The 25,590-nt window shown below is 41.8% G+C and overlaps 1 protein-coding gene across 2 annotated transcripts in view; it reads right to left on the bottom strand.

Annotated features, from left to right (window-relative positions):
• Positions 1-446: 446 nt before the first annotated feature.
• Positions 447-25,590, bottom strand: part of SNX31 (sorting nexin 31) — a 30,983-nt gene continuing 5,839 nt past the window's right edge. The window contains exons 3-14 of one of the 2 annotated variants that reach the window (XM_035316217.1): positions 25,399-25,513; positions 24,319-24,383; positions 16,447-16,557; positions 10,882-10,972; positions 9,221-9,308; positions 7,592-7,661; positions 6,939-7,031; positions 6,091-6,294; positions 5,486-5,566; positions 4,402-4,479; positions 3,372-3,435; positions 447-624 (exon numbers count right to left, since the gene is read on the bottom strand). In XM_035316217.1, the coding sequence (XP_035172108.1) occupies positions 533-624; positions 3,372-3,435; positions 4,402-4,479; positions 5,486-5,566; positions 6,091-6,294; positions 6,939-7,031; positions 7,592-7,661; positions 9,221-9,308; positions 10,882-10,972; positions 16,447-16,557; positions 24,319-24,383; positions 25,399-25,513 (1,152 nt within the window). In that variant the 3' untranslated portion in view covers positions 447-532. Of the gene's footprint in view, positions 629-3,371; positions 3,436-4,401; positions 4,480-5,485; positions 5,567-6,090; positions 6,295-6,938; positions 7,032-7,591; positions 7,662-9,220; positions 9,309-10,881; positions 10,973-16,446; positions 16,558-24,318; positions 24,384-25,398; positions 25,514-25,590 lie in introns of both variants that reach the window. The other variant, XM_035316216.1, reaches the window with a different exon arrangement.

Here is a 25,590-nt window from a genome sequence, read left to right on the forward strand (position 1 = left end):
CCGTCCGTCCACAGCCCCCGTCCGTCCACAGCCCCCGTCCGTCCACAGCCCCCAGTTTTCTGAGGCACTGCTGAATACATGAACACAAGAGGAATGATCACAGGAACCACGGGCCTGTTCCAGCAACAGGCTGCTCAGCCCTCACACGTTATTTACACGGCTGCTCACAGAAAAAAAACTATATGGTTAATACTTTCTCCTCCTGTAATATCTTAATTAGAAAATAATTAGAAAATGTTAACAACTTCCTCCCTTTCTTCCTCACAATTTCAGTCTGGAAAAAAAGATAAACCAAAAAAAACACCACCACCACCACCAACAACAACAAAAGTGTATGCCAGATGTTTCCAGAGTAACAACACCCATCTAGCTGTAAAGAATATTTCACTAGAGTTATAAACTCTATAGAAAAGATCCCTGCAAAGGCAAAGAGTGACACTGAAGACTTTTTTTCCATATTATTCAAGCTTTCAGCAATGAGTTTATTATTCCCAGATAGTTAAATTTGATAGGCAGTATTTAGAATAAGTTGTCACAGGTCCTCTTCTCTTATTTTCTCAAATACACAGTCCTCTTCATTTGGCCTAACCAAAAATCTTTTCTTTGATATAAAACTCGAATGGACTACCTGCAGCAAAACAAATAAACAGTTAAAATAATGTATGCATCTCAACAATTAGAGATAACTATGAACATAAGCTAGGAAAAGCTAACATGATAATATTTAGGTACAATGAATGATCTCTACGTTGGTTATTTTGGAGTGAACAGAATTTTTCTGCTGGAACAGGGCACAAGAACAGTTGTTTCTGCTCTTAAGGTTTATTGCAACGTGGTGCAAATTGAACAGCAGATCCAAATGTTCTAATATCGGTGTTATTTGGCATTAAATTGTCCCCAGGGACATTTGTGCAGGTACTTTCACTGTCTACTGGGCCTTGTAAATTAGACAGACAACTGTTATCACACATTCTTAACTTTAACCGTAACACCTGCATAAGTGACACCTACATAAATTAAAAGTTTAGACAGGCAATCCGAATAGATGCATCATATTCCATCCTCCTCAAAGCTGTCACTGAATTACATTTTCAGTTAAGAATTCCCTACGTTTCCTACCGTGAACTGTCTGAAGCTTCTTAACACCACGTCACCCAGCTTTTGTAAGGTGCAAACAGGCTATCTATATCCTTTACACTGCAGGTAGATGCAGTTTAGTGTTATACTATGAGAATTTCTGGCACAGATTTTTTTCTGCCTCTTGCAACAAGGCACCTTGATATATACATAAAATAAATGTCCCTGAAGCACCCTGCTAAGAGTGTCTATCAAAAAGCTATGGCAACCATGTTATAATGAGTTCAGAGATTCTGTGAAAATTTGGGTTTGGTTTCCTAATGCCTTAATTACTTCATACCTTTCTTCTTCAGGACTTCCAAAATATGTAACAGCAAGCTTGCCTAGATGCGGGGACATTACATAGCACATCCTCCCTATCTGCAAAGTCTTCCCGTTACATGCTAGTTGAATCATTTTGACCTCGATTCAAAAGATTCTTCTTAATTTTCCTGTTAAATCTTACAGCTGCACTAGATTATCTATTTGAACAAGAATTTACAGGCTCTTACACAGATCTAGTAGCAACAGTATACTGCTACAGGATCACAAAAAAAAAAAAGTTAAGTTTTTCTTCCCATGAGTCAGCAGAAAATATTTGGCATGTTTTCACAGTCTTTGGAGAGCATTCAGTTAAACTTTCAGCCACCTCAGAGGAAAGGTTTGTAAGACTCTTGGGAATACTAATGGGAAAATTATAAAGACAACTCAAATGTTGTTTTTCCCCAGGTGAGAATGTGCATAGGTACAATTTTAGTACATTTTCCAAGAACAGTGCACAGGCAGAGAGGAATTGGAACGGGAAGCCCTAAGAACCTTAATACTGTGATCATGGAGAAGTTAACTAAGTATGGTTTAATATTATATATTAATTGTCTAATAGCACAACTTTGTTTAGACTTAACTGGTTTAAACTTACTGTATAAAATACCGTGTTAAACAGTGATAGTATGGCAGGGTATGCCTCACCATACCTTGACTTGCTTTAACAAACAATTACATTCTAATTATCAGCTCTAATTTTCTTAATTCACCAAGTTTCATGTCAATAGCTAGACACTGCACAGGCAAGATGGCTGGTTAGCTCAGTGACTTTATGTTGCCCTTTCCAAAGCTGCTCTCACAAAAAAGTCCGTAGGTGCAGCCACAGTCCACCTTGCTCCAAAAGCTAGCAATCAAAGAGCTATTTTAAAGTATGCCTAAGTCAGAACAATTGCCTCAAACCCAGAGTGCTGTGCAACTTAGTCCCTGCTTCACCTGCAGCATCTGAAATTGTACCACAGTGAAGGCACCGAAGCACATCCATCCTTCAGTCTTTCTCGGATGTACAGCAAGTCTACTCTGATGTTGTCTTCCTTATTATCATCTGCAATTTACTTGTGAATAGAGGCCACACCTAACCTGGAATCTAGTCTCCAGCAGTGAGTAGAGCACTTCAGAGAAAAGGGCAAGAAAACCCACCACACAAGTTAGTTGATTTGCTTATGAAACTGTTGTTGGTGATCTGCTTTGTGCAGTTTAATGTACTTTTTCTAAATATATATCACAATGTATTTTTTTTTCCCTGAATGCAGATTAGATTTTGTTTTTTCTCTTTTAGAATTATTTCTTCCTTGGCTAATTATACACTGTAAGATTGGTATTTATTTTCATTTACTTTACATTATTCCCTTTCCATTTATTTATTATTTAATACTCAACAAATGACTTTAGAAAAAATATTTTTTTAAAAAAGCCATTTAGCTATTCAGAAACTATTAGCTATGAATATTGATTACAGCCAATGCAAGTTGGAATTACATCTTTTATGTGACAGGAATGTAGACACATAGACATGTAGCATAACAAATTTTGCAAAAAAAAAAAAAAAATACACCTCCCAAATCAATGGAAAAAATGAATGCATAGGCAATCCCAGTGCTGAATCCAAGCACAGGTCTGTAGACTGCAACAGCTGCATGTGGGTATACACACTTGATCTGCCCGTACATTCTGTCTTTCTGTAAACTTCAAATGCCTCATTCAGAAACATTTGCAGTAAAATAAAATAGAATGAACCAAGTTGTCACTAAATCCAAACTAAAATAAAATTTTTATTCATATGTTTCCTCCAAAATTCAAGTTTAGCTTTTCCTACCCAAGGACATTACCATTAAATTCATGATGAGTCTCCCTGTCCATAAAAAAACAGATTGGGCTAAATACTATTAGCAAGCAAGACACACTGTGTTTACATTTTGGAAACAATTTCTCACTAACCTGTTTCTGTTGGATGCTGGATTTCTTACTATTTTTCATGGATTCAAGCATCTCAGTCTCCTAAATAGATTTAAAAAGTTTAACCTTTACAATAGGTTTATACAGGTACTCAGAGTATGTTGAGTAAATCAGCATTCAGTTTAACCCAGTAGAAACAGTGTAGGAAATGAACTGGCATATTTACCCTTTTTTCATAATTCTGTTCAAGGCTACCCAAGTATAATCAGCAGCTGAAGATTTTAATCATGAAGATGAACATTCATTATTTACTGAACCTCCATTACAAGTAAACTTACAATGCAATAGATCAAAACTTTTCCAAAATTGATTGGTCTTTTCTTCTACTTCACTTATAGTTTAAAGCTATGGAAAAACATGTTCATTACCTAACTAATCAGCATGGCTCTAGAAGATCAGCTTTCTCTCCTGTTTTCTCATAAAACATTAAAAGGCTTTAGATGTCACAAGGTTAAAAAAAAGGCATTATTAATGCTAGAGATTTAATAAAATATCTAAATATATTTTCACCCTTAAGGCCTACACAAAAGACAGAAGAAGTATTTTAGCTAGACACGGTGCTTCTATTTTATTAACACTTTATTTTAAACCAAAAAGTACCTCTGTGTGAATGTCAGATCTCAAATTGGTCTAACATTGCAACAGATGGAGCAAGCAAATGAAGTGGTGAAGAAGTGAAACCCAGATATGGATAGAACAGGGTAGAGCAGAACATAAGAAATTATGCCATAAATGTCCTTTATTGTATGCAGTAAGAATGAAAGTCAAAGAATGCAAAGCAGACTATTAAAACTGCAGTGACAAACCACCTTTAACATTCAGAGCAAATACTATTCTCAGTAAAACAGAACAGAGATGTACAGTCACGTAGTTCTATACTGAAATGCCGGAACATACAAGACCCTTTTCATCAATGGGACTTCTCTTAGCACATTTGAAAGAAATGATAGCAGTAGCAGTTTTGTTTACTTTAAATACAAATTCAGGCACCTACACACACACACTCACCATTTCTGGGCCTTTGTTGGTTTCTTTAATCATCTGTTCTGATATCATTTTCTTCAAGCAGCTGCTGAGCAGAAAGGCCTGAAGAGGACAAACAGAACATTCCAATTTCTTTTGTTAAAAGATGTACTTGACTTCCACTCCTCTTCCACTAGTAAATTATCATCCCTAACTAGATAATGATTACTTTCCTAATTCAGTTAGTTTTACTCTGTGCTCGACATCCTTTCCGTGCACCATACGAGCTGCAGTTGGTTAAAGTCCAGCCTCAGCACAACTAACTTTCAAGGCACTGTTCAGAGAGCAGAATAAGAGTTTCTGTGACTGGTTTTGTGAAGCAGATTATTCTCTCTAGCTGCCTGTGGTTCCTACCTTAAAGGCTGCCAAATTGCACTGAAGCCTAAGCAAAATTAATCAAATGTGGACCATCAGCATCAAGAACATTTCAACAAATGAAGCAAGCCAGAGTATACAGGCACTCAGCCCTGCCTAAAAAAATCAACGCTTTGGTGATTATACCAGATGGATTTACCAGTGGTTTGTAGACTAGATCACAGAGTCACATCTTGCACAGCTAATGTGACCTGAGCTGTATTTGCTCATCCCACATAACATTAGGGAGGAATTGGCACTCTATAAAATCCTAATTAAGGATTATTTATATGTGAGGAAAGCACTATGATGTCACATATTCACACCCTCTATTAACCTGTGTTATTATGGCATATTTGAACAACAGGATTTATTGTAGAAGATGAGAGCCTTTGACCTTAGGGTGGGTCTGACCAGCTAATGATTTTGGATACTTACTGAGTCCAGTAAGTAAATGGCACCTGCGTGCTCCATCCCAGCCTTGCTGCTGAGTGCTAGACAACATTTCTCTCGCCATGGAAAATATTTATATAAAATCTCTTCCCCATACGTTAGAAACTCAAATGCTTTGCCTCAGACAGCTGTACCAAAGCTAACCTGATTGAAAACATAGCTGCTGCACTTGGGTAGAAATGGACTAATCACTTCTGAAGATCCCCATGGCTGTAAGATTACATTTTACTCTGATCCTTTCCTAAAAGGAAAGAGAACTCACCTGCTTTGTGTACAAAATTATCCACTCCCATGTGCCTGAATCATTGTACTCAAATCTGAACTCCAGAGTGTCTTCTTCACCCTGAAAAAAAACATTGAACAGAAGAAACAGCATGAAGGTGTTCAGACTTAAATCAGAATTAGTCAATCAGGTTCATTTTATTCAGTATATAAATAAAATGGCTGAAGATCTGTACCAGAACAATTCTCCTGAGGGGGGGAAGCAAGTGGGAGGGAAGAAAGGGAAGCCTTTGCAAGTGTAAAGTTGGTTAGAACAGTTCCTTTGCTCCCACACAAAATGCTCTGCCAGTTCCCTCTTCAATGAGAATGGAGAAGGTTTGGAAAAGCACGATACAGAACGCCAGGGAAGGAAGATGGCAGAGTAAGGCTAGATTATTTTTAATTATTATATATATTATTTATATACATACATACTGCTGTAAAGATTGCCAAAGGAGTTTGTTCTAGGATAGGTTTGGAGAGGAATATGGGCAGATGGGAGTGATTTAAAACAGAATCCCCCTCCCCAGACTCACCATTGCCTGATAGCCATAGTTTTCACACAGAAAAAGTGAATTTAGATACAAACTCAGTTTAAGTACTTACAAGAAAAGTAACCTGCCAACTTCTCAACCTGTTGATTTTAAAGCTGACCTCTTTGGTTTGGTTAGTGGGCAATTTTATGCAACAGTTTATCTCATTATTTCCTGCATAGATTTCAGCTGAGCAGCCTACTTCTGGATAGTCACAAATGCAAGGATCAAGCCGTATATATCCATAGAACTGCACTTCTCGCATCTTCTCCAGGAACTGCACCAGAAAGACAGAACTGAAATGATTTGCTGTAGAGGCATGTGAAATCTAGTGATTTGAAAAGAAGTGGGCTACGAAGCTTATCTTTCGGATTCCTAATCCTCTTTCTCCTGGGTGGACACAGATTTACCATAACATTTCCACGCTTGATTCAGAGAATAGCATTCATAGTTCTGACTTAGCAACTCCCCCCACTCCACCAAGTATGATTAGCCGTGTCTTTGGAATGCTTCTCAGCCATGCTGAGGGGAAGAAGTAAAACTAACCAGTAGGAAATACTGTCAACAGCCATCCCAGCAGCCTGAATTTCCATTTCATTTCCTAAACTTATGCCCAACCTTAGCATCTGATTTTGGCAATAGAAAGACTAGGATTCATGGTCAAGATTCTTGCTAGCCCTTGAGATCCAAGTCATTCTTTTGGAATATTTTAAGATGCTACCAGAGATAGGAACCTCCTTTTCTATTTGGTAGCTCAGTATCTGACCAGGAGACCTGGATCTCTAGCTCAAACCAGTCCACAAAACAATGCTGTATTTTCAGAGTCATAGCCTCTGACATCACTGCTTTGAAATCCACTCCTTAGATCTGTTTATATTGTTTATAAAATACCATATTACCTTTTAAAAAATAACATTTTACCTTTGCTTTGTTTGTATTTTTTTGCAGAAATTCAAGCTCTTGCATCTGCCCTTCTGTTGGTTTAATCCAATTCCTCTTAACTTCCTGAATTGCCTTAAAATATATATTTTTTTTAAATAGCAAAAATAGTCAGCAAAAATGTATTTAAAATATCTTTCCTTTCACACACACAAGAAAAGACACACCAAAACCACCTCCCCCCCTAAAAAAAAAAAATAAAATAAAATAAAAAAGAAAGAAAAAAAGAAACGAGTTTATACTACACTGTTTTTTTCCTCCCAAACAAATAGTTCCTAAAGTTAGCTAGTACAACCCAACACACCTACGGCTGAGAATTCAAATGTCATATAATCGAAGACTGCCTATACACAGAGACTCAAAAATAAAGTGGACGGACCCCTACACGTCTTTTTGTGCAATATTTTTCCCATGCAAAAAACAGAGGTGAGACAGTGCCTCTAGTACATGAGTCTGACAACAAAGATCAATAGCTATACCCATCACAAGTGTAACAAGGCAAGGTAGACCAGAAACCGTTTATAAACGCATCTGATATTAATGTTATTATACCAAACATTTCAAGAACTTGTATAAGGGAAGAAAATAACGTAGAGAAGTTAGCTTTTAAAATTCTGAAGAGCTTTCAGTTTTACCTGCAAATATAGCAAATTCATTGAAGCTTTACAATCTGTCAGCAGCGTATCAAGAGAAGGATCCATATACCTATTCCATGCCAAGGGGAAAAAGGGGTAATAAAATATGAAGTTAAGTTTTTTAATATAACCCTTTGATTTTTCAGCTAAATATGATAGGATCACAACCCAGAGAGCTACCATTACCTACCAGATTGTAAAAAAAATCCTGGTTTTGAAGTGTTATTCTATTCATTCTTTATACATTATCGTAAAATGGAAATGACCTTTAATTTGGATATCCAACCTTTCCACTTTGATTTTAGTGGTACCAAACCTAACAGTTACAACTTAAAACTAAAACTTTCCTCCTCCTTTCCTCCCTTTGCTCAAATAAGCCATGCCTTATCTACATAAAAATTGGTAAGGTTTGCAGAGCATTTACCACCACTGCCGCAGGGCTGACGTACAAGCTAGCCTTGAGCCAGCTAGCTCTGGTACCAACTATAGCATAACTGCAGTTTATAAGGGCACATATAGGGAAACAGAGAAAGCTTTGTAGAGGTCAAGCTCTAGCCCAGTAGATTTAAACCAGACAAGTTATAAGCATCAAAAACCAGATTTCTGCGTAGCTTCAAGCCGAGCAACCTTGCTCACTGCCACCAAAAGATGTGGTTTTCTTCCACCCCTGCTCCCAACCACACTCCTTGCTCTAAGCATTCATCTGCTGCATACAATTCAACTCACTAACCCTGCTATTAGCTTTTTTCTTTTTCACTGTGTGGAGAAGTAGACCAGACCACAACCACACCAATGAGCCATTAGACTGGTTCAGCTAAACTACTTAGCTGTACCTTCAGGGCACCCTTTGACAAGGAGGACTTTGGCACCAGTCTCCCTGTCCCCAGGGTTTATCCTCACCCACAAGCCAGCACAGCTGTTTGCTAGACAGCAAGTGAGACTGTAGGTCTGACCCAGGCTGAAATACAAGCCAGCAAAACACAAACACCAAGAAAAAACAAACAAACAAACAAACAAGCAAACTGTCCAGCAACTTGTTTTTAGCCTCAGTTAGTTCCCCAGTTCAGCATGTCTGCCCACACAATTCTATCAGCACAACTGAACTAAGTTGTGAGCAAAGGGGGAAAAGTGCTTTGCTGTTCACAGGCTGCTTACTGAAATAAATGCTCAAGCTATTGCTCCAGGTGTTTTATGTATTAGCATATAGAAGTGAGCATGTTAGATAATAAGCAATCTATCTCTGCCTGAACTGAGTTGCAGCTTGCAACTCTGAACTCAGAGCTCTCTTTTATGTTGTTTTACGTGTATATACCCATTTGTGGTCACTGCATTATGCAGGTAGAAGAATTAGGAGCGAAGCAGCCACAAATTACCTCTCATCTATATTCAGAAAGTGAGAGAATAAATATCTTGCTGCAGCAAAGGATGCTTCAGGAATACTGTAGTGATAAAATTAAAAACATGCAGAGACATAGAAAGCAGTCAATCCCAATAACAAACTGGCCTCAGAATACAAATTGCTGAGACGTAAAGACTTTGTAAATAAGTTATTCAAAGGATTTCTTCCTTTGACGTTGTTTATAGCAGTTGCCATGCATCTTGCTAGTTTCTCTTAAGCTTCTTGCTCACCACTTTCTGATCCCAAGCTTACAGTCCAACTCTTTCATGCTCTGAAGACTCACATAAGGAAGTTCAAATTCTGCCACTTTTTTCACCACTGGGAAAAGAACAGGAAAAACAAAAAGAAAATAAAAATATTTGGTGAAATCTAGTGAAATATCCCAGCTCTTCTCATATTTCAGTTAGTGCTGATTAGCAGTGTGCTTTTGTTGCACTTCACAAGCACAAATTCTGGGTTAAAATAAGGTGAGAGGTTAGTTATCTGAGTCTAAACTCATGTAGCTCTGTTACATGCAGAGTATCTATTCTCCCTCAGATTATACTCTTATCCTTCTCTCCGAACAAACCTAAGCAGGATAGATATTTCTGCATTTAAAAGATGTGTAGATGCAAGCTTCCAAGACTGGTATTTTTCTTGAAGACCAGACAACAGCACATTAACTAATGTAAAGGAAGAAAAGCATGTAGCTTTTCAGGGGTCACTGCTTTCCTGTAAATACCACAATTCAGCAGAACACTTCAACATGATTTTTAGCGTGTGAGCTTACGTATTTCTTGGCAGTGCACTGTGGGTTACTTTTGGACTTAATGTGATTGTGAAGATGCATAAAAATGTAATCAATTAAAAATCTTTTCTGTTCTCCTGTGTATCTAATTATATCACAATACAAGGAAAAAAGAAATCCATCTGTGGCTGCACTAGAACAGCATGTAAAATGTGTTATATCTGGACACATTTGAGACTGACAGTCAGGGATTCTGTGCACTCAGCAAGTTCTTTCACAGGCAGAGAGAACAGGGGGACATGGGGGTGATAAATAAGACACAGACAGTAAGCTTCCTACCCTGCTGGATAAGCCTGAGTTTACTACTGGACCTTTGCCTTGAAAAGGTTTACAAGAGCATCAACATATTTATGCCAATGAGAAGACTGAAAACCTAAGTGACTTGTCAAGGTCACACAGAGTGGCTGCAATGCCCAGCTTCACTCCAGTCAACGGCATAGACAGGATTCACATTCCTGGTTTGGCCCCAGCCTTTCCGAAACCCAGGCCCGAATCCAGCCTCATCCATGTGGGGAAAAGGACATCAGCAGACCAATGAGAACATAAAAGGCCCCTCATGTTTTATGACTATAAAGAGACTCACAACTCAAATTTACAGCTTGCTCAGTACCATCACATTTAAACTTAGTTAAGATATGAAGCATGTCATGGTATAAAGGAAAGCAAGCCACGGACATTGTTTATAAATATAACAAAAGAGTTTCCGGTCCCATTGTTAAACTCAGCATGTGATCTGTGAATTACAAAGTGGTTTATGTAGGTATAGCATCTGATTAAGTGCCTACCCAGAAGATATACCTAGTAGTTCCCATGTGGTAAAGTTGCTACATGTCTCATAAACAGCAAGGAGCATGATACTCATACGTGAAAGTCTCTCCCTTGCACCACACCTCTCTGCTGCCATATTTCGTTCCACACTACTACTTCTTCCCAGAAAGTAGCAGCTGAGCCATCCAGGGAATGAGCCTGAGGGGGTTTGTCAGACGGGATGGGTCTTTCAGCCTAAGGAGGCACTCACGCAAACTGTTCAGAGGCTCCAGGATCAGTCACTGCAGCCAATAAAAAACGGAGGGAGGGCTAAGTTAAGCACTCTCAGCTGCTTACCAGACAGGGCTCCATCCTCACGATCCTGAATGAAAAATAAGGTGAAGTATTTTATTAATTCTCTTGGTAACCCCATCTTGCATGATGTAACCTTTAAAAACAAAAAAGACAGAATGTTAGCTATCCACTGGCATGAATAACGAAGAGATGTTCAGTACCTATTAATGTAACTTAATTGTTTATAAATTTTTCCCTTATGTTGTATTTAACTGCTCATTTGAAAGCAAATACAACCTTTCCCACATTGCACTATTTGAGTTTCTGAGGAGTTTCATAAGTTTCAAAGGAATGTAAAACTGAAAATGTTTTGTACTCTGACATACATTTAAGTGTACTCTAATGCAAGGCAATGACCATGTTACTCCAGATCTTTACTATCAAATCCTCAAATCTTCTTGTACAGTAATCACTGTATTCTCTGAGCTAATAACATTATTAAAGAGCATCACAAATACATATTTCTAAACAATTTGTGTATTTTCCAAGCTGTAGAGTTGCACCACAGCTGTAGTATTGCATTTCTAGGAAATATCTATGAGCCCTGCCCCTTCACTGAAAGCAACAGCCGTGCTTGTAGGTTTCTACACTTCTGTGCAAAGGCTTCTGTCAAGAGTAGACTTGAGATCTGTTGACCTTTCATTGTTGACAGTGCATAAGAAGGAAAAATGTTACCCAACCTGACATTTGGACATGTAATAGCTATATAATTTGATGTGGCCCCTCCACATCTTTTTTTGAAAAAGGACAGAAGTGGCACCTATGAAAAAAAACAGAAGTGATCTGCAGAACCAGCTGCACAATGGGATAATGGGGACAGAAGAATCAGGTAGTGGTGAGCACAGTAAAAGCTGGTTCAGATTGGGGCAATCATCTTGTTTTGCTTTAGGTCCTGAAAAAACATCAAAGCATTAGTTAAAGCAGCCATAACCTCAAAAAGCGCAGCACTATTACAGCGTTCCCAAGTTCTGCAATATCCGTAATCTTCTGAGCTCACTCAGGAAAGTGGTGTGAGAACAGCAAGAAAAACTCTCCACCCCGGAGAACACTCCTGTCGTAGCTCATCTGGCAGATTGTGCAACTCGATAGGGGAGTCATACATTGTTCAGAGAAGCTGGACTTCCTTTTGCCTGAACATGAGGTGGAGGTACTGGTTTTCAGACTTCTTCCATTAGGTGCAAATCCTGAAACATTTCCAGCGCTGTGTCACACTGAAAGCATTGTAAATTCACTTATCTCTGCAGTTCAGAAGGGTTTTCCCCTAGGTGTACCAGCTGGTTTGGAAAGTAGACATGTTTTTGTCTAGAAACATATTTGAGGTTTTCCTTATCCTTGTTAATATTGGGGCTGCTACCGGAGAGGGCAGCACAGCATACAACGCGCTTGCCTCACACTCATCACCATAATGGGAAGAAACTTTCAGAAGTTCAGACACAAGAACAAAGAAGTGAACAATCAGCAGCACCATCTTTCATCCTGTCTGCCTCTGTGCTAAGAAGTCCCCACAAATTACTTGAAATTGGCCACAAAGCTTCAACATATGACCCCTTAGTTGCATAATTCTAACTGAACCAGATGGCATTTCCCAGGAATGTCAGGCAGATCAGATTCAGTAGGATTTTGAATTACTTCATTTCTTGGATTAAGGCATAGGCTGCTATTTGTTGGTCTGAATATAAGGATGTTGGGGAGTGACAGCTACAAAATTTACTTCCACTGCAAAAGGACAGTGAATGCAGAAGCACATCTACAATAAGGAAACCTAAATAATTCCTAAAAGTCCTGTCTCATCTTTAAGACCACCAGAGAAGAAACGGAGTATATCAAATGTCATCGTTTCTTTAAGATTCTACAGCAATATTAAGCCTCTATGATTGCAGTATACAAAGCAATGTACAATGTCACTGTCTGGCTTTGAAATTACCTTGACCCACTGCAAAACTAACAAGGTTATCAAGCCCAAATTATTAGCGTTTTTAAAGCATACTGGCAAATCCTTTCCTTACTCAAGGTCCTTATGCAAATTTCCTACCTCAAATGTCTCCTTACTTCTTCCACCCTATTAGCACCAACTTCCCTCTTCCCCAAATCAAAATTCCTATCTCCTCGTTGCCTCCAACACTTTTTGCCTTCAGCATCTCCCACCCCACTCTCAGCCTCCACAAGTCTCCTCTTGCAGGGTATAAGGCCGGCTCTGACACTTCCCTTCCCCTGGAAGAACCGGTCCCAGCATTGCCCCGGGAGATGCAAACCCCATGGCAGAACAAAGCCAGCTGCCTTCACACAGCTACAGCTTACCCTGCGATATCCACCCCACAATAACCAGGCATGGATGCTGTGTGCTCTGCAGACAGGCTAATACCTGGCAGCTTGGAGGAGGGCAGCAAAATTGCTGTTACGATTAGGGAATGAGAGGAACCAAGGATGAGGCTTCAACCTTGCCCGTGCACACACACACACACACACACACACACGTACTTACAATGTGTAGAGCCACTGCTGCTCCTCTCCGGGCTTGGGGAAGGAACCCCAGCAGAAATTTTCAAGCACAAGCCAGCCAGTTGTGTCGACAACATTTGGTTGCTACTAGCTTCAAAATTTAACTAACAACTGTTTACTATATGGGTCACAACAGCTGTTACAGACATCCCAGAGCCACAGTGCTAGAATCGTGCCAATATTGCAAAGGAAGTCGCACAGTTTCACAAGTAAACATCAGGGGAAGCAAATCAAGTAAAGGAGAAGCATGCAGAACAGCCAAGACTTTCTAATTGCATGGTAAATTTTCACAACAGTGTACTATTTAAGACTTAAGCCAACACTAGGCCATCACTTTTTACTAGAGTTCAAGTTCTCTCACCTAAACTCTGCCAAAATCAGAGAATCATTAAGGTTGGAAGACCTCCAAGATCACCTGGTCCAACCATCACCCTACCACCAATGTCACCCACTGAACCATGTCCCTAAACACCACGTCCAACCTTTCCTTGAACGCCCCCAGGGACGGTGACACCACCACTTCCCTGGGCAACCCGTCCCAGTGCCTGACTGCTCTTTCTGAGAAGAAATGTCTCCTAATTGTTTGAACTGTTGAAGAGTAGTGCTTAATACCAAGTCAAGCCTTTTCAGCTTCTGACACTGCCCTGCCAGCAAGGAGGCTGGGGATGCAGCAGGAGCTGGGAGGGGACAGAAGCTGGGCAATCGGGGATAGGATGGGCATTGGTCAATGGGGGGTGAGCAATTGCATTGTGCATCACTTGTTTTGTACACATCATTATTTGTACACAGCACTATTATTACTATTATTACTATGGGATTTTGGTCCCCCAGCCTCTATCTACGGGTTCAGGGAAACAAAAGACTTGGGAAGCCCATCTGCCAGTGCAGACGGAGGCAAATAAGTTGTTGAATACCTCAGCCTTCTCCATGTTTGTCATTACCAGTTACTCAGATACAGAAACTCACTCCTAATATAAGAAATTAGCCAGCTATAATCACTTACACACTACTGTTTTCACCCTTCAGTCTATTTTCACAAATGTTAAAGGAGCATGGTGGCCCTTGGAGACTCCTCTTGTCACCCCAGTGCAGCAGTCCAAAGGGAGCTGGATCCTCTCTTGTGCCCTTCCTCAAGGCTCTGTGCTGAAGGGATGCACAAGGGCTGGGGGATGGGAAAGAAGCACTCACACAACTCCTGAAAATCAGCAGAGTTCTTTATTGCCAGGACATCTTGCAGGTAAACCTGCAGGATGTCCGTGGTGTTTGCTGGCTCCAAGCTAATGCTTGGGATGGAGCCTCTGAGATGAGTAGGGAGCTGGATGGGCACTGCTGTGACACTGTTTGAGTGCTCTGATAGCAGGTAGCAACGACATGCCGGGGTAGTTCCAGGTCTGCTCTGGCTGAGGTGAATCCACTTCCATTGGTTCTTCCACATCTGGTGGATCGATCTCCATGGGCTCCATGGTGTTCAGCAGAAGGACAAGCCAGTCCTTGCCTGGGACTGCCCAAACAGGATGCCTTCCATCAGGGATGTTTTCAGGCCAGGGTGCAGAACCAGGGGGGTCGTCCAGTTCCACGCTGATGTCCCATGCCACTGTCCAGTTGATTTCCATGCATGGCTTCAACGTTGCCATCTGCTTTACGGACACGGCTGGGTCCCACACTGTGTTCTGGACGACTGGCATGCCTCTGCTCTCTGCGGCTGTCTTCCTGGCGCTCCTGCCTTCACCCCACACCACCGTTGTTCCAATGGTTAGGCCCAGGCCCCCTCTTGCTGTATGTGTGAGGGGCTGGCCTGTTCCCTGCATCGTTGCGGTGCCAATGGTACCTCCTGTAGGTGTCAGTGGGCTGTGCGCCAGAGCCCCCTCGAGCACTGGTGTCAGTTGTTCTGCGGGCACTTTCCCTTTGCCCATGACACTTCTCACTACATGCGTTCCTGCTCGGTGCTTCCTTGGACTGCATAGCTGTCCTGTCACACCGAGGAGGCCTGCCGCTCGCCTTGCTGTTTCTAGTTGTCTTCCCACCACACAAGCTGGCAGTCAGAGTGCCCAGAAGCTCAGCAAACGGTGGGCCAGCCGCAAGGGTCCCAGCAAAGGCAGGGCAGTGGTGGCCACTGTGACCTCAGCAAGGCTCTGTGATGGAGTGGCCCATGCATGGCCAAAGGCGACTGTGTTGGGAGCAGCCTGGAAGGTGCCCTCACGTGGACAAGGAGGAGGGTTGGGGGGCTGAGGACCCCTTTTCTGGTGCTGGCTCCCCAGGGCCATTTGGCTCTCTGGCTGCCCCTCGGCCACAGGGACTGCCCCGCACCTCCCATCCTGTGCCCTGGGTTTATTTTTACCACTGGTTTTTAGGTAATTTCATTCTATTCTTTATGGAAAAGAACAGAAGCAAGATGCATCTTCAATCCTAATTCCCATGTGTGCTTTGCACATGTGCTTTCTGATGTAAGCAGATTCACACGGAAGTTATGTACCAAAATGGCCATTTTGCAATAATAATAATAATAAATAGGATGGTACCTACCACACTATGCTACTTGTAACTACAGAAAATTACTTAGAAACAGAACCTCAGTCATAATACAAGAAAGTAGCCATCTGTAATCACTTGCACACTACTATTTTGAATCATCACAGAATCATTAAGGTTGGAAGAGACCTCCAAGATCATCGGGTCCAACCACCGCCGTATTACCAATATCACCCACTAAACCCTGTCCCAAAGCGCCAGGTCCAACCTCTCCTTGAACACCCCGTGTCCCCCAAAGGAAAAATAAAAAATATTTTCTGATTCTATCATCAATGAAGGAAGCTTGAACATGACAGCCAAATGCCACAGAAGGAGAGGGAACGTAACATTAAGGAGAAATATTTATGAACAAGCATAAGAACCAATGCTCATCTGCAAAATCAGGAACATCCCCAACACAACAGAACCCACAAAACCCACAAAATGTATTATTGTATTTTCTCTGATAGGGAGCTTTACTCTTTCTTGACTGAAATGTTCTCCATTTTTGCCCACTTCTCACAAATGGAAAAATTCCACACGATTCTAGAAACCCATTACCTGTAATATTCTTTCTGCAGTGTCTGATGTCTGGATTTCAAGAGTAATACTGCTGCCATCAGCAAGGTAAACATCCAGAAAGGCTCTCTGGGTTTGGATCTTAAACGTACCCTGTTAGGTAGAAACAGAACATTGTTTTATTGCTTCCTGTATTGCTGGAGTCCTTCTGAAGATGCTGATGCTCCATTTCTCTATTTACTCCAGCAAAATTAGCAATTGAAATCACTGTTCACTGAACAGTAAGTTACTGAAATTACTGTCAGAGCTGGCAGATGACAATCAATCATGAAGAATAGCCAGTGGGAAGATATTGCAGAATCCGGGGAGGGTCATTTTGATGTTAAGCTGAGCATTGGTTACTTCATGCCTGTGTCTGTAGGAACAATATAGTCACTATCCTAGGAAGCAGACAGACTAAGAAGGGGAGGTGGATAAACAGCTGCATGTGAATATTCAAAGCCACAATCTTGCCAAAAGGAAAAATGCAGCCCTGTACCTACAGATAGGAAAACCTCAAGTGAGATTAAAGAGGCTATGGTATCTTAATACAACAGAACCACTGCCACTGGAATACTGTGCAGTACCAGAGCCCAGGGTTCAAGAACACCACAAATGGGGAGGGGATGCCAAGAAGAAACCTAAAAGCACTACGAGGCCTGTTTTCTCACGACCTAAATAAGTGACCTCAGAGGTCTTTCTTACGTCTAGGCATAAGAGAAGTGTGATTTGCAGTCTGGAAAACAACTGCACAGAAACCAGATCCATTGGCTGTCAGCAGATGGTAGACACAGTCGGACTAAAAGTAAGCCGCGTATTTCTAATGGTGAGGTAGCACACGGGAGTGGTGTGTTCTCCACTCTCTAAATGACTTTCCACAGCTTAAACTCAGCCCTGTGCCATGCTGTGCATGAGAGCTCAGACTTACTTGTTGCAAGAGGAGGGACACTAGTTTGAGAATTCCCTTGGGGACGTGTCTGGATGAGGTGGCAGAAACTCATTGCTGCAGCTCCTTTTCCTGTTGACTGCGCTGTATCAGAGGACAACAATGGCCCTTCGAGCATTTTTATTAAGTAAGGAGAAATACTTCCCTTGGGATTCAAAGTGGAGGAAAATACTGTAATTGCACATACTGCACGCAACATTAAATTTTAATTTCTCATATCCACCTCTGCTAGCTGATGGAAGATATAGAAAACTCCCTGGGAGCTATTAGGTGTCAAATACTCTTGGTATCTTGCTGCAGTCTTCATGGTGCCTGTACATAGGAGCCTCTCCTGACCCCAGCATGTCAGCAGGAGCTGGTGGCAGGCCTGACATCTATGCTGTGTGCTCCATTATCCATCCCCCTTTGGGTACCCTGGTGAATGTCCAGTCAACTCACTTCACAGATTCATCACTGTTTTGGGTCAGAAATACCATATTATTCACTTACCTTGAAATAACTCTAAAATAAGCCAATGCCCTAACAGAAGTCTTTCTGAGGATCCACTCAGATTTACTCTTTATTCCCCAACTAATTTCCTTCTTACCAGGAAACAGGTCTGGTCACTCCTCTTAATTAAAAGAAGCAGTACTTTGCTTTTGTGGAGATATAACAGTCTCACACATCAGTGGTCACCTCCTCTGCTTACCTGAGAAATTAATTGTTTTCCTGAAACTGGAAGGAACAAGCGAAGGCAAAAGCAAAATGCACTGCAGTAGGCACTTCTGGGTGTGGGTCTGGCTGCTGATGTCGGAACCCAGAGGACTTAAAGCATCTAACTCTACCAGATCCTCACTGTCACTGCTCTCACAGCTCGGGTACAAGCCACCTTGGCCACTGTGGGAGCCCATGGTCAGAGTGGCTAACATCACTTCACCCTTCTGCCATTTGCCGAGGGAGTCACACCTTGCACCACCCTGTTTGCCACCTCACTACTCTGCAGTGATAAGGGACAGGAGAAAAGCAAGATCCAAACTTTCAGTTGCTTCCAAACAGTTTGAGTTCTCCAAGAACACCATGCAATGTATTGGTAAGCAGAGAAATTTGAGGATCTATAATAAATGACTTATTAGAGAAGAGAAAAATCTCAATTCCATCCAGAATGGTCTCATTAAGGATTTCTGCTTAATACTTAGGCTAGTGGTTTCCACAGTTTTCTTTTACATCTGCTTTAATTTCTCATGTGTGACTGCACACTGAACTACAGGCACAGTTCCATTTCATGGTCTTGGGGACAAATTCCCGACTTCCTTATCTCTAACTGTTGATAGTATTTTCTTACTATGTCTATGGCACAGAAAGTCAGAAGTAAGAATTATCTTAAACTGTTGCGTTTGGGGATTTTCCCCCCCTTTAGGGCATGCTTTTACCCCAGAAGGCAAAATTGCCCGTGCCAGAAACGCTACACATTGTTCAGTGTTATAAATATTTGTGTTTAGCCCCTTATCAGCAAAGTATTATTAAGACCAAAAAATTACTTACATAAAAACAAAAGGAGGAAACAGTGCAGTCTGTAAGGCAGAAGACAGTATGAAATCAAGAAAGACAAATACAGATATGTCCCTAAAACAACATAAAAGAGTCCAGAATAAGTTTAAAACACCTATGAAAGGAAGAGTGCTTATCAGCGTCAGTGACAATCCATTTAGGGAGCACACATGGCAGTTACAACCACTTCCAAAATGGTCGGAAAAATACTTTTGAAAGAAGTTTGCAGCAGTGAAACAGAAAGGTCCAGGTCTTCTCCCAAACTGCTGTTTTAGTTTTAGAAAAAGCATCAATCGTCGCTTCCATCTGCTTACATCAGGCTCTGATATCTAAGAAAAATTACTGTATTTTGGCAGCTGTACATGTCCAGTAGTACTCTCCACATTTCCTACACTTCGGGTCCTGAAATTTGGGAAACTTGCCACGTAATGAGAATTGCACACATTCTTGCATTCCTTAATACTGCTTATTTGAATCTTCCCTACTGCTGTCACTATTACCTGTGGTAAAATCTCCTGAGACACCTGAACTGCTGCCTGCTCCCCACTTGCCTATCCCAGGAGGCTGAAGCACAGCTCCATCATTAATGTAATACAAAATCATGCAGAGCTGCTCAGGGATTTGGGATTTTCTCTGGGGTTTGGATTCGATGGAAAGAAAAGTTTTGAAAAAATGCCTATTACATAGTTTCCCCACAGGAAACAAAACCAAAAAACAACACTTTCCTCCTAGTTTTCTGCCCAGAAAACATAGTTAAATGATTCTCTTTTAAGAGAAGTCAGCACTAAGCCGAACCCTCTTCAAGGTCTCAAGGGCTTTGCTGCTCAGCTAAGAAGCATGGTCCATAGAAGGAGAAAGGGCATGAATGAAGGCTCTTAAGCACAATATCTTTTTAAAGAACAGCAGGTCAGGGGACTGAACTGAATCTTAACATTGAAACAAAAATAAATCAGACAGCTTTGAATTAAAGTTCTTCAGAACTTTCTATGCTAGAGTCTTCCCCACCAGAGCATACAGCAAAAGCTGGAAAGTACAGGGACTTCCCACGTGAAATTCAGATTTCTGGCCAGCTGCACTTTTGAAATGGAAGTTCATAAATAAGAAGCCCAGCCTGATTTGATAAGGAATAACATTTTTAGAGTGGTACTGAGATTGGAGATACTCAGCCTGACTTCTATTTGGGCACATACAAATCCAAATATATTTGTGAGTTACTGAGGGTGAGTACAGAGGAACGTGTTACACGCATTCCTCCACTGCGTGCACAAACAGTAAGTGCATTGCAATCCCTCAAGGAAACAGCAGCTGCCTGGTCAGAGACAGGGGCTCTACCTTAGAAAATGCAGCCTGTGATCAGAACAGCTTTGACTCCTGGTAACAACTGCAGCTTTCTGGGTTACATTTTACCTACACTCCCGACAGCATGCGCACCACATCTCCCTCAAGTATTTAATCCCTGGCCTTGTGCTTGCTCCCAGGAAGGAAAACTGCCTTACGTTGGAGTCCTTTGATAAAGGACCACATAGAAACACTGCTTTGCCTGTTATCAGGCACTGTTTGTCTCTATTTGCTCAAGTACTCAGAAACTTTCCATCTGTGTTTTTGGCAGCACCTGAATACTTTTGTTCATGCTACAAGCTGCTGCTTAGCAGCAGCACAGGCTGGAAGAGGTGATCACCAGATCCAAACCAAGGAAAGAGGTCTCAATGTTTTTCAGAAGTGCATAATGACTGGCTGCACTCCCAGCCGCATCCCGAATATATTGCATTAATCCACGGATGTCCAACACAGAGATAGATCGTGCTCTCGGATTACATTCAGGGATATAGATGGTCTGCATTAAAGCGAGGCTGATAGGGATGTACATACCTGCTCATGCTTTCTCCTGATGAAAAAGAGCAGGAGGCAACACAGCCACAAAGGTCTCACCTTGTTAACGCTAATGACTTCCTGCAAGAACTGTGCCTTTTGTCATTAGGGCTGGAGGCAGTGGGGTATGTGCTGAATCTGCCTCTCCAGCTTGGTCATTGTCCAAGTTTGCAGAGCCAGGAGGAGCGGGTAAGGGTGGCACATTATGAGTCTGGTTGTTCAAGTGCACTACACGGTGGTGCTGGTTAATCTTTCAGCGATGCTTGTTTTGAGCAAATTATTCATTGTGCCAAGTTCCTTCCGCGAGCATCAGGAGCCCCATGGTCCCCTGGGAGATGAGGCTGCTGGCGAGACAGCCAGAACACGCCTGCTATCAGGAGCACACTGTAACAGCCCATGCAACAGGTGCTGAGAAAAAGTAAGGGCCTAGAAGGCAGGGTTAAACCACATGGGCTCGTCTCTGCTTGAAAAGTTTGCCCTGCTAGACATGGTCAGGGGAATGCAGCAGGTTGGCATGTGGTCCCCATGCAGCACTCCCACCCTGCAGAGTGCTGGTCTTGGTACACCCTTCACAACCCCATTCTGAAGTAAAACACAGGGGGGGGAAAGGCCTCAAGTTCAGCTTTTTCTTTTCCTTTGCATCTTCTATTTTAGTCAGTGACTAAACATACATACAACAAACAGCTTCAGCTAGAAGCTAAATGCTGCTAAGACGAGCCAAGAAAATGAAGCTTCTGCAAGCACTAACAGACTGAGAGGACAGCTCTAATGAAATAGAGAAGTGAAGGTGAAAAAAAAGCCAGCAGGATGCTAGACTAGATCTTGCCAAAAAATCAATTTTCTAATTCTGTTTAAACCAAAGCCTCACATTATAAAAGCAGCAGTGTTTTTACTTGCAGGCAGACTTGTGCTCAGTAAATAGCTGCAGGGGCAGAGAAGTCACAGACCACGTCCCACTCCTCATCACCTGCAGTGGGGTCTCTGCCACTTCTCCCACATCAGCTGGCAGGCTGCTTGTACAAGTGTGCATTAATTTGCTCCAGGTAGAGCCAGAGCCAGCCCACGTCGCTGATGGAAAGGCAGCCTGCTGCTTCATCACGTTCGCAATGTTTTATTGAATCATTGATTAATCATCCCTCTTGCAACATAACAAACAGAGCAAGTTTGAGGGGATTGCCTGGTTTTCGCACTCTGTAGCAGCAACACAAACTCTGTGTTCACTCCTAAGGAATGCATAGGGCACTAAGTGCTGCCTACACATCTTCAACAGCAGAGAAGGAAAGCACAATACAGAGGTGCTTTAAAGACAAACTTCACTCCACGTCTTTGAAAACTGTTACAGAAACTTTATCACTCTGCCATAAAACGTTTCACAAGTCCCTTAATATACCAGTAGCTATGGGAATGCGCACAACGAAGCCAGCCTGTTGAATGAGATTCCTTAATAGCCAAAATGAACACTTACTCAAACGTCTGCTGCACCAATTAAAGGCACTGTGCACAGCTAATGACAGTGGATGCGCTCACGTCTTTCGCAAAGTTATTTGATCTTTTGATCTCTCTTAGCAGTTTGTTCTTTGCCATAATGAAAGAACACAAAGCGCTGCTGCTGTTTGTATTATTAAGCAGTAATTTGTGTAAGCACAACAATTATAAGTTGAAATTGTAAACTGAAAAAGCTGGAGAACCACTGTCTTTGCCAAGCAGGAAGCTTGGAGGTTGCATATGAAAATCCATTGTACTGTGGAACAGAAATGTGGGTTAATTCTATGTCTTAAGAATGTACTGACATGGCACTAACATTTAAGGTATAATTCAGTGCCTACCTTGAAATCTGCTAAATAACTGACTGCTTTTGGCAGCACAATCATCACTTGCTTTAATAAGCATGCACATAACTGTAAGTCAAATAGGTCCTGTACACATCCTGATCGAGAGTCGCCTCCCCTCACCACAAGTGCCTGCAGTAGAGAAAGAAACCTGGATGTACAGCATCATTTGTGAAGGTATGTTAAAAGAAATCCACAACGCTGCCATGACAAAAAAAAAAACCTTTAGATACTGAAAATCTGCACTTTCAAAACTTATTTCTTGCCAGAACTTTGTTAGAAAAAGTAGATCTGCATTGTTTGAGGGAAAATTGCAGGCATTCCTGATGGATTTAACTTTCTGTAGCAGACCTGTTATCGGTCTAATCAAGACTAATTAAGACTCAACGGTAATGGCTTGGAGTTATCTTTCGGGCTATAACAGGCGCTGGATCAGAACTGAAGACAGGGCTTCTTGTGAAAGAAATTCTTAATGGGAAAGGGGCTTTTCATCCACTGTCTCGAACACTTTGGTACATCTGAATTTAAGAGACTGTAAATAAACTGTGTCTTTTTATTTACAAAGTACATAGGGAAAATCTTTCTAGAATTTGTTAGGAATGTTTCTTCACAACATTTTCTACAGCCTTCCTTCCACACCTTAATCACATATAGGAATCAAAGAAGCCTTCAGACACAGAATTATTATTTGGTCCTTCAAAACTTCCACTCTCTCCACAAAATCTCACTGAAAACAAGGGTACAGAGACACTAGCAGCATGCCACACACTTCCTAGAAAACTGAAGCAGCATCCTCTTCCTCCAAGTGCTGCTGGAGTTGCAGTGTGCCCATCCCCTGCAGAACATACTAGGCCAGGATGGAGCAGAGGATAGATATCCTGTCTCTTAGTATGCCCATTACTTTCAGCTCCACGCCGTGATAGCTGAACTCAGCAGCTGTCTGGCTGTGTCTGTGTAGCACCAGCAGAGCTTCTGGCCATGTGCAAAACCAGGTGAACACACCTGGAAGTCCTTAAGGAATCATGACTGGTTTCTGATTTCACATTTACAACAGAGCTAGCCTTACAGCTGAGAGTACATATGTAGTACAAAATTTGATGATTATTCTCTCTTTTCCCCTCCTCCTATGCTTTTCCTCCAGCTCCCCATCCCTGCCAAAGAATCATACATGTCACGGGCCAAATTAAAGCAGATTTCAAAAGCCATCCAGGCCGCAGCAATCCAAATGCCCGCCAGACTATGCCCATCACTACAGTCACAAGATAAGAGAACCCGACATTTCCACAGCAGTCATCAATACACTTATCAGTACAAAGTACTGACACAACCAAAAAGCATTTACAACAGTTGCAAAATCCAAGAGAGGATGTAATCCCTCCATTGAGCCCTCACAAAGACTCTTTTGGGAACTGTTTAGAGGCAAAAGATTCATCAGATACACTTTGTTGTTATGTCCTGTGGCAAACAGCTCTTTCCATGTGAGAAGCAAGTTTGTACATGGACAAAACAATGGCAATGCCACTATTATTGCCACCTAGGCTTCACAGAGAGCACGCTGTCACCAGAACTCGTGGCTTTACAAGACCAATATGCTAAGAACACAAGGAAAGGAAGATAGCAAAGGAAGCCTTGAACTCAGGAGGCAGGATAACATTTCAGCTCTTTCATGTAAGAAGTTATTTGGCTGAAAAGCTCAAAACTTACCAGCTGTAGCTTTCGGAAGAAGTTTATGAAGACATCACTCTTGGTAATGTTTGCATCCAAAGTAACTGGAAAAAAAGAGAAAAAGAGGACAACAAACTTAACCAAAAGAGAATAAACATGGCCATTGTCTGAAAAAATTAGATGTATATGCTATAACTGCTGGTTAAACTGTCAGTGCTACTTTACTTTGGTTTCTGCACAGCTGTCTTTACTAGCCTGTTGTTAAATCGCTGGGAAGCCATGAACAGTGCAAGGTATACATGGTGCTGTTCTCCTAAAGACGGGCTACAGTAAAGTTCTTGGCCACAACTCCATTGTCACTTACGGTCTGTAACTCTGAAAGGAACCACTGAAAACAAGACAGAGAGAGAGACTGAGAGAGAGAATCACTTCTTCACTAAGTAGGATTTTTCAGACTAATCTTGAGTTTGCTTTGGAAGTCGTGGCACAAATTGTTTGATGCCAGAGGCTATAAAACCACTTTAAACTCATCCCCCGCCACACACCCTTTTTGGGGGGAGTAGTCAAAATGTATAGTTTTATTTATTTGTTTTTAAATCTCTTGGCCTCTGTGAAACGCATGAGTTACATTCCAGTGATCCTGCAGGCCTGGTTTATAACTCAGCTCACTGCACCTGAGATTGAATTTATCTACAAACTCTTTTATCTTGTTATAATTATCATGTCTTCCTGGCAGCCCTTGAAGGGAAGAGATTTGCTCAGAGCCCAGTTCCACGTTACACTCCTACCAGTCCAAGGGCCTGTCTTCTCTTTTGCCTTCCCCTTTTTCCTTCCAGGCAAGAAGTATCACACCTGACCCTATGCCAGCTGTGTGTGAAGCTGCACCTTTGTATTTTGAGAATGCTGAAGAAAAAATTAAGAGGAAAAATATCACGTGCTGCTGTTCTGGAGCTGGTGAAACAATGGACAGGACAAGGCTGCAATACTCAGCCTTTTAGGCACGTCCCTGCTCAGCTCAGCGTAGAAGGTAAAGCACCCTACGGTCACGTTTGTGGACACGTCCTCAGAGGTTTAAGCCCCATGTGTGGCAGCAGATCGGGTCGCTACAGGCAGGCTTACCGTTCTGAAGGTACTGCTCCAGCTGAGACCGTCTCTCATCTGCCATCGACTCGGTCATTGCCAGGTAAAACTTTGGAGGGAAAGCAGGCACAGCGCTCCCAAAAACCTGCCTCAGCTGCAAAGCAGCCAAAGGAAAACTCTCCATCAGTGAAGAAGTGTTCGTAGTTTCCAAGAAGCTTTTGATGCTCTGTT

Source organism: Oxyura jamaicensis, chromosome 2 (genome assembly GCF_011077185.1).
Source record: "Oxyura jamaicensis isolate SHBP4307 breed ruddy duck chromosome 2, BPBGC_Ojam_1.0, whole genome shotgun sequence".
In the NCBI taxonomy this organism is placed as follows: domain Eukaryota; kingdom Metazoa; phylum Chordata; class Aves; order Anseriformes; family Anatidae; genus Oxyura; species Oxyura jamaicensis.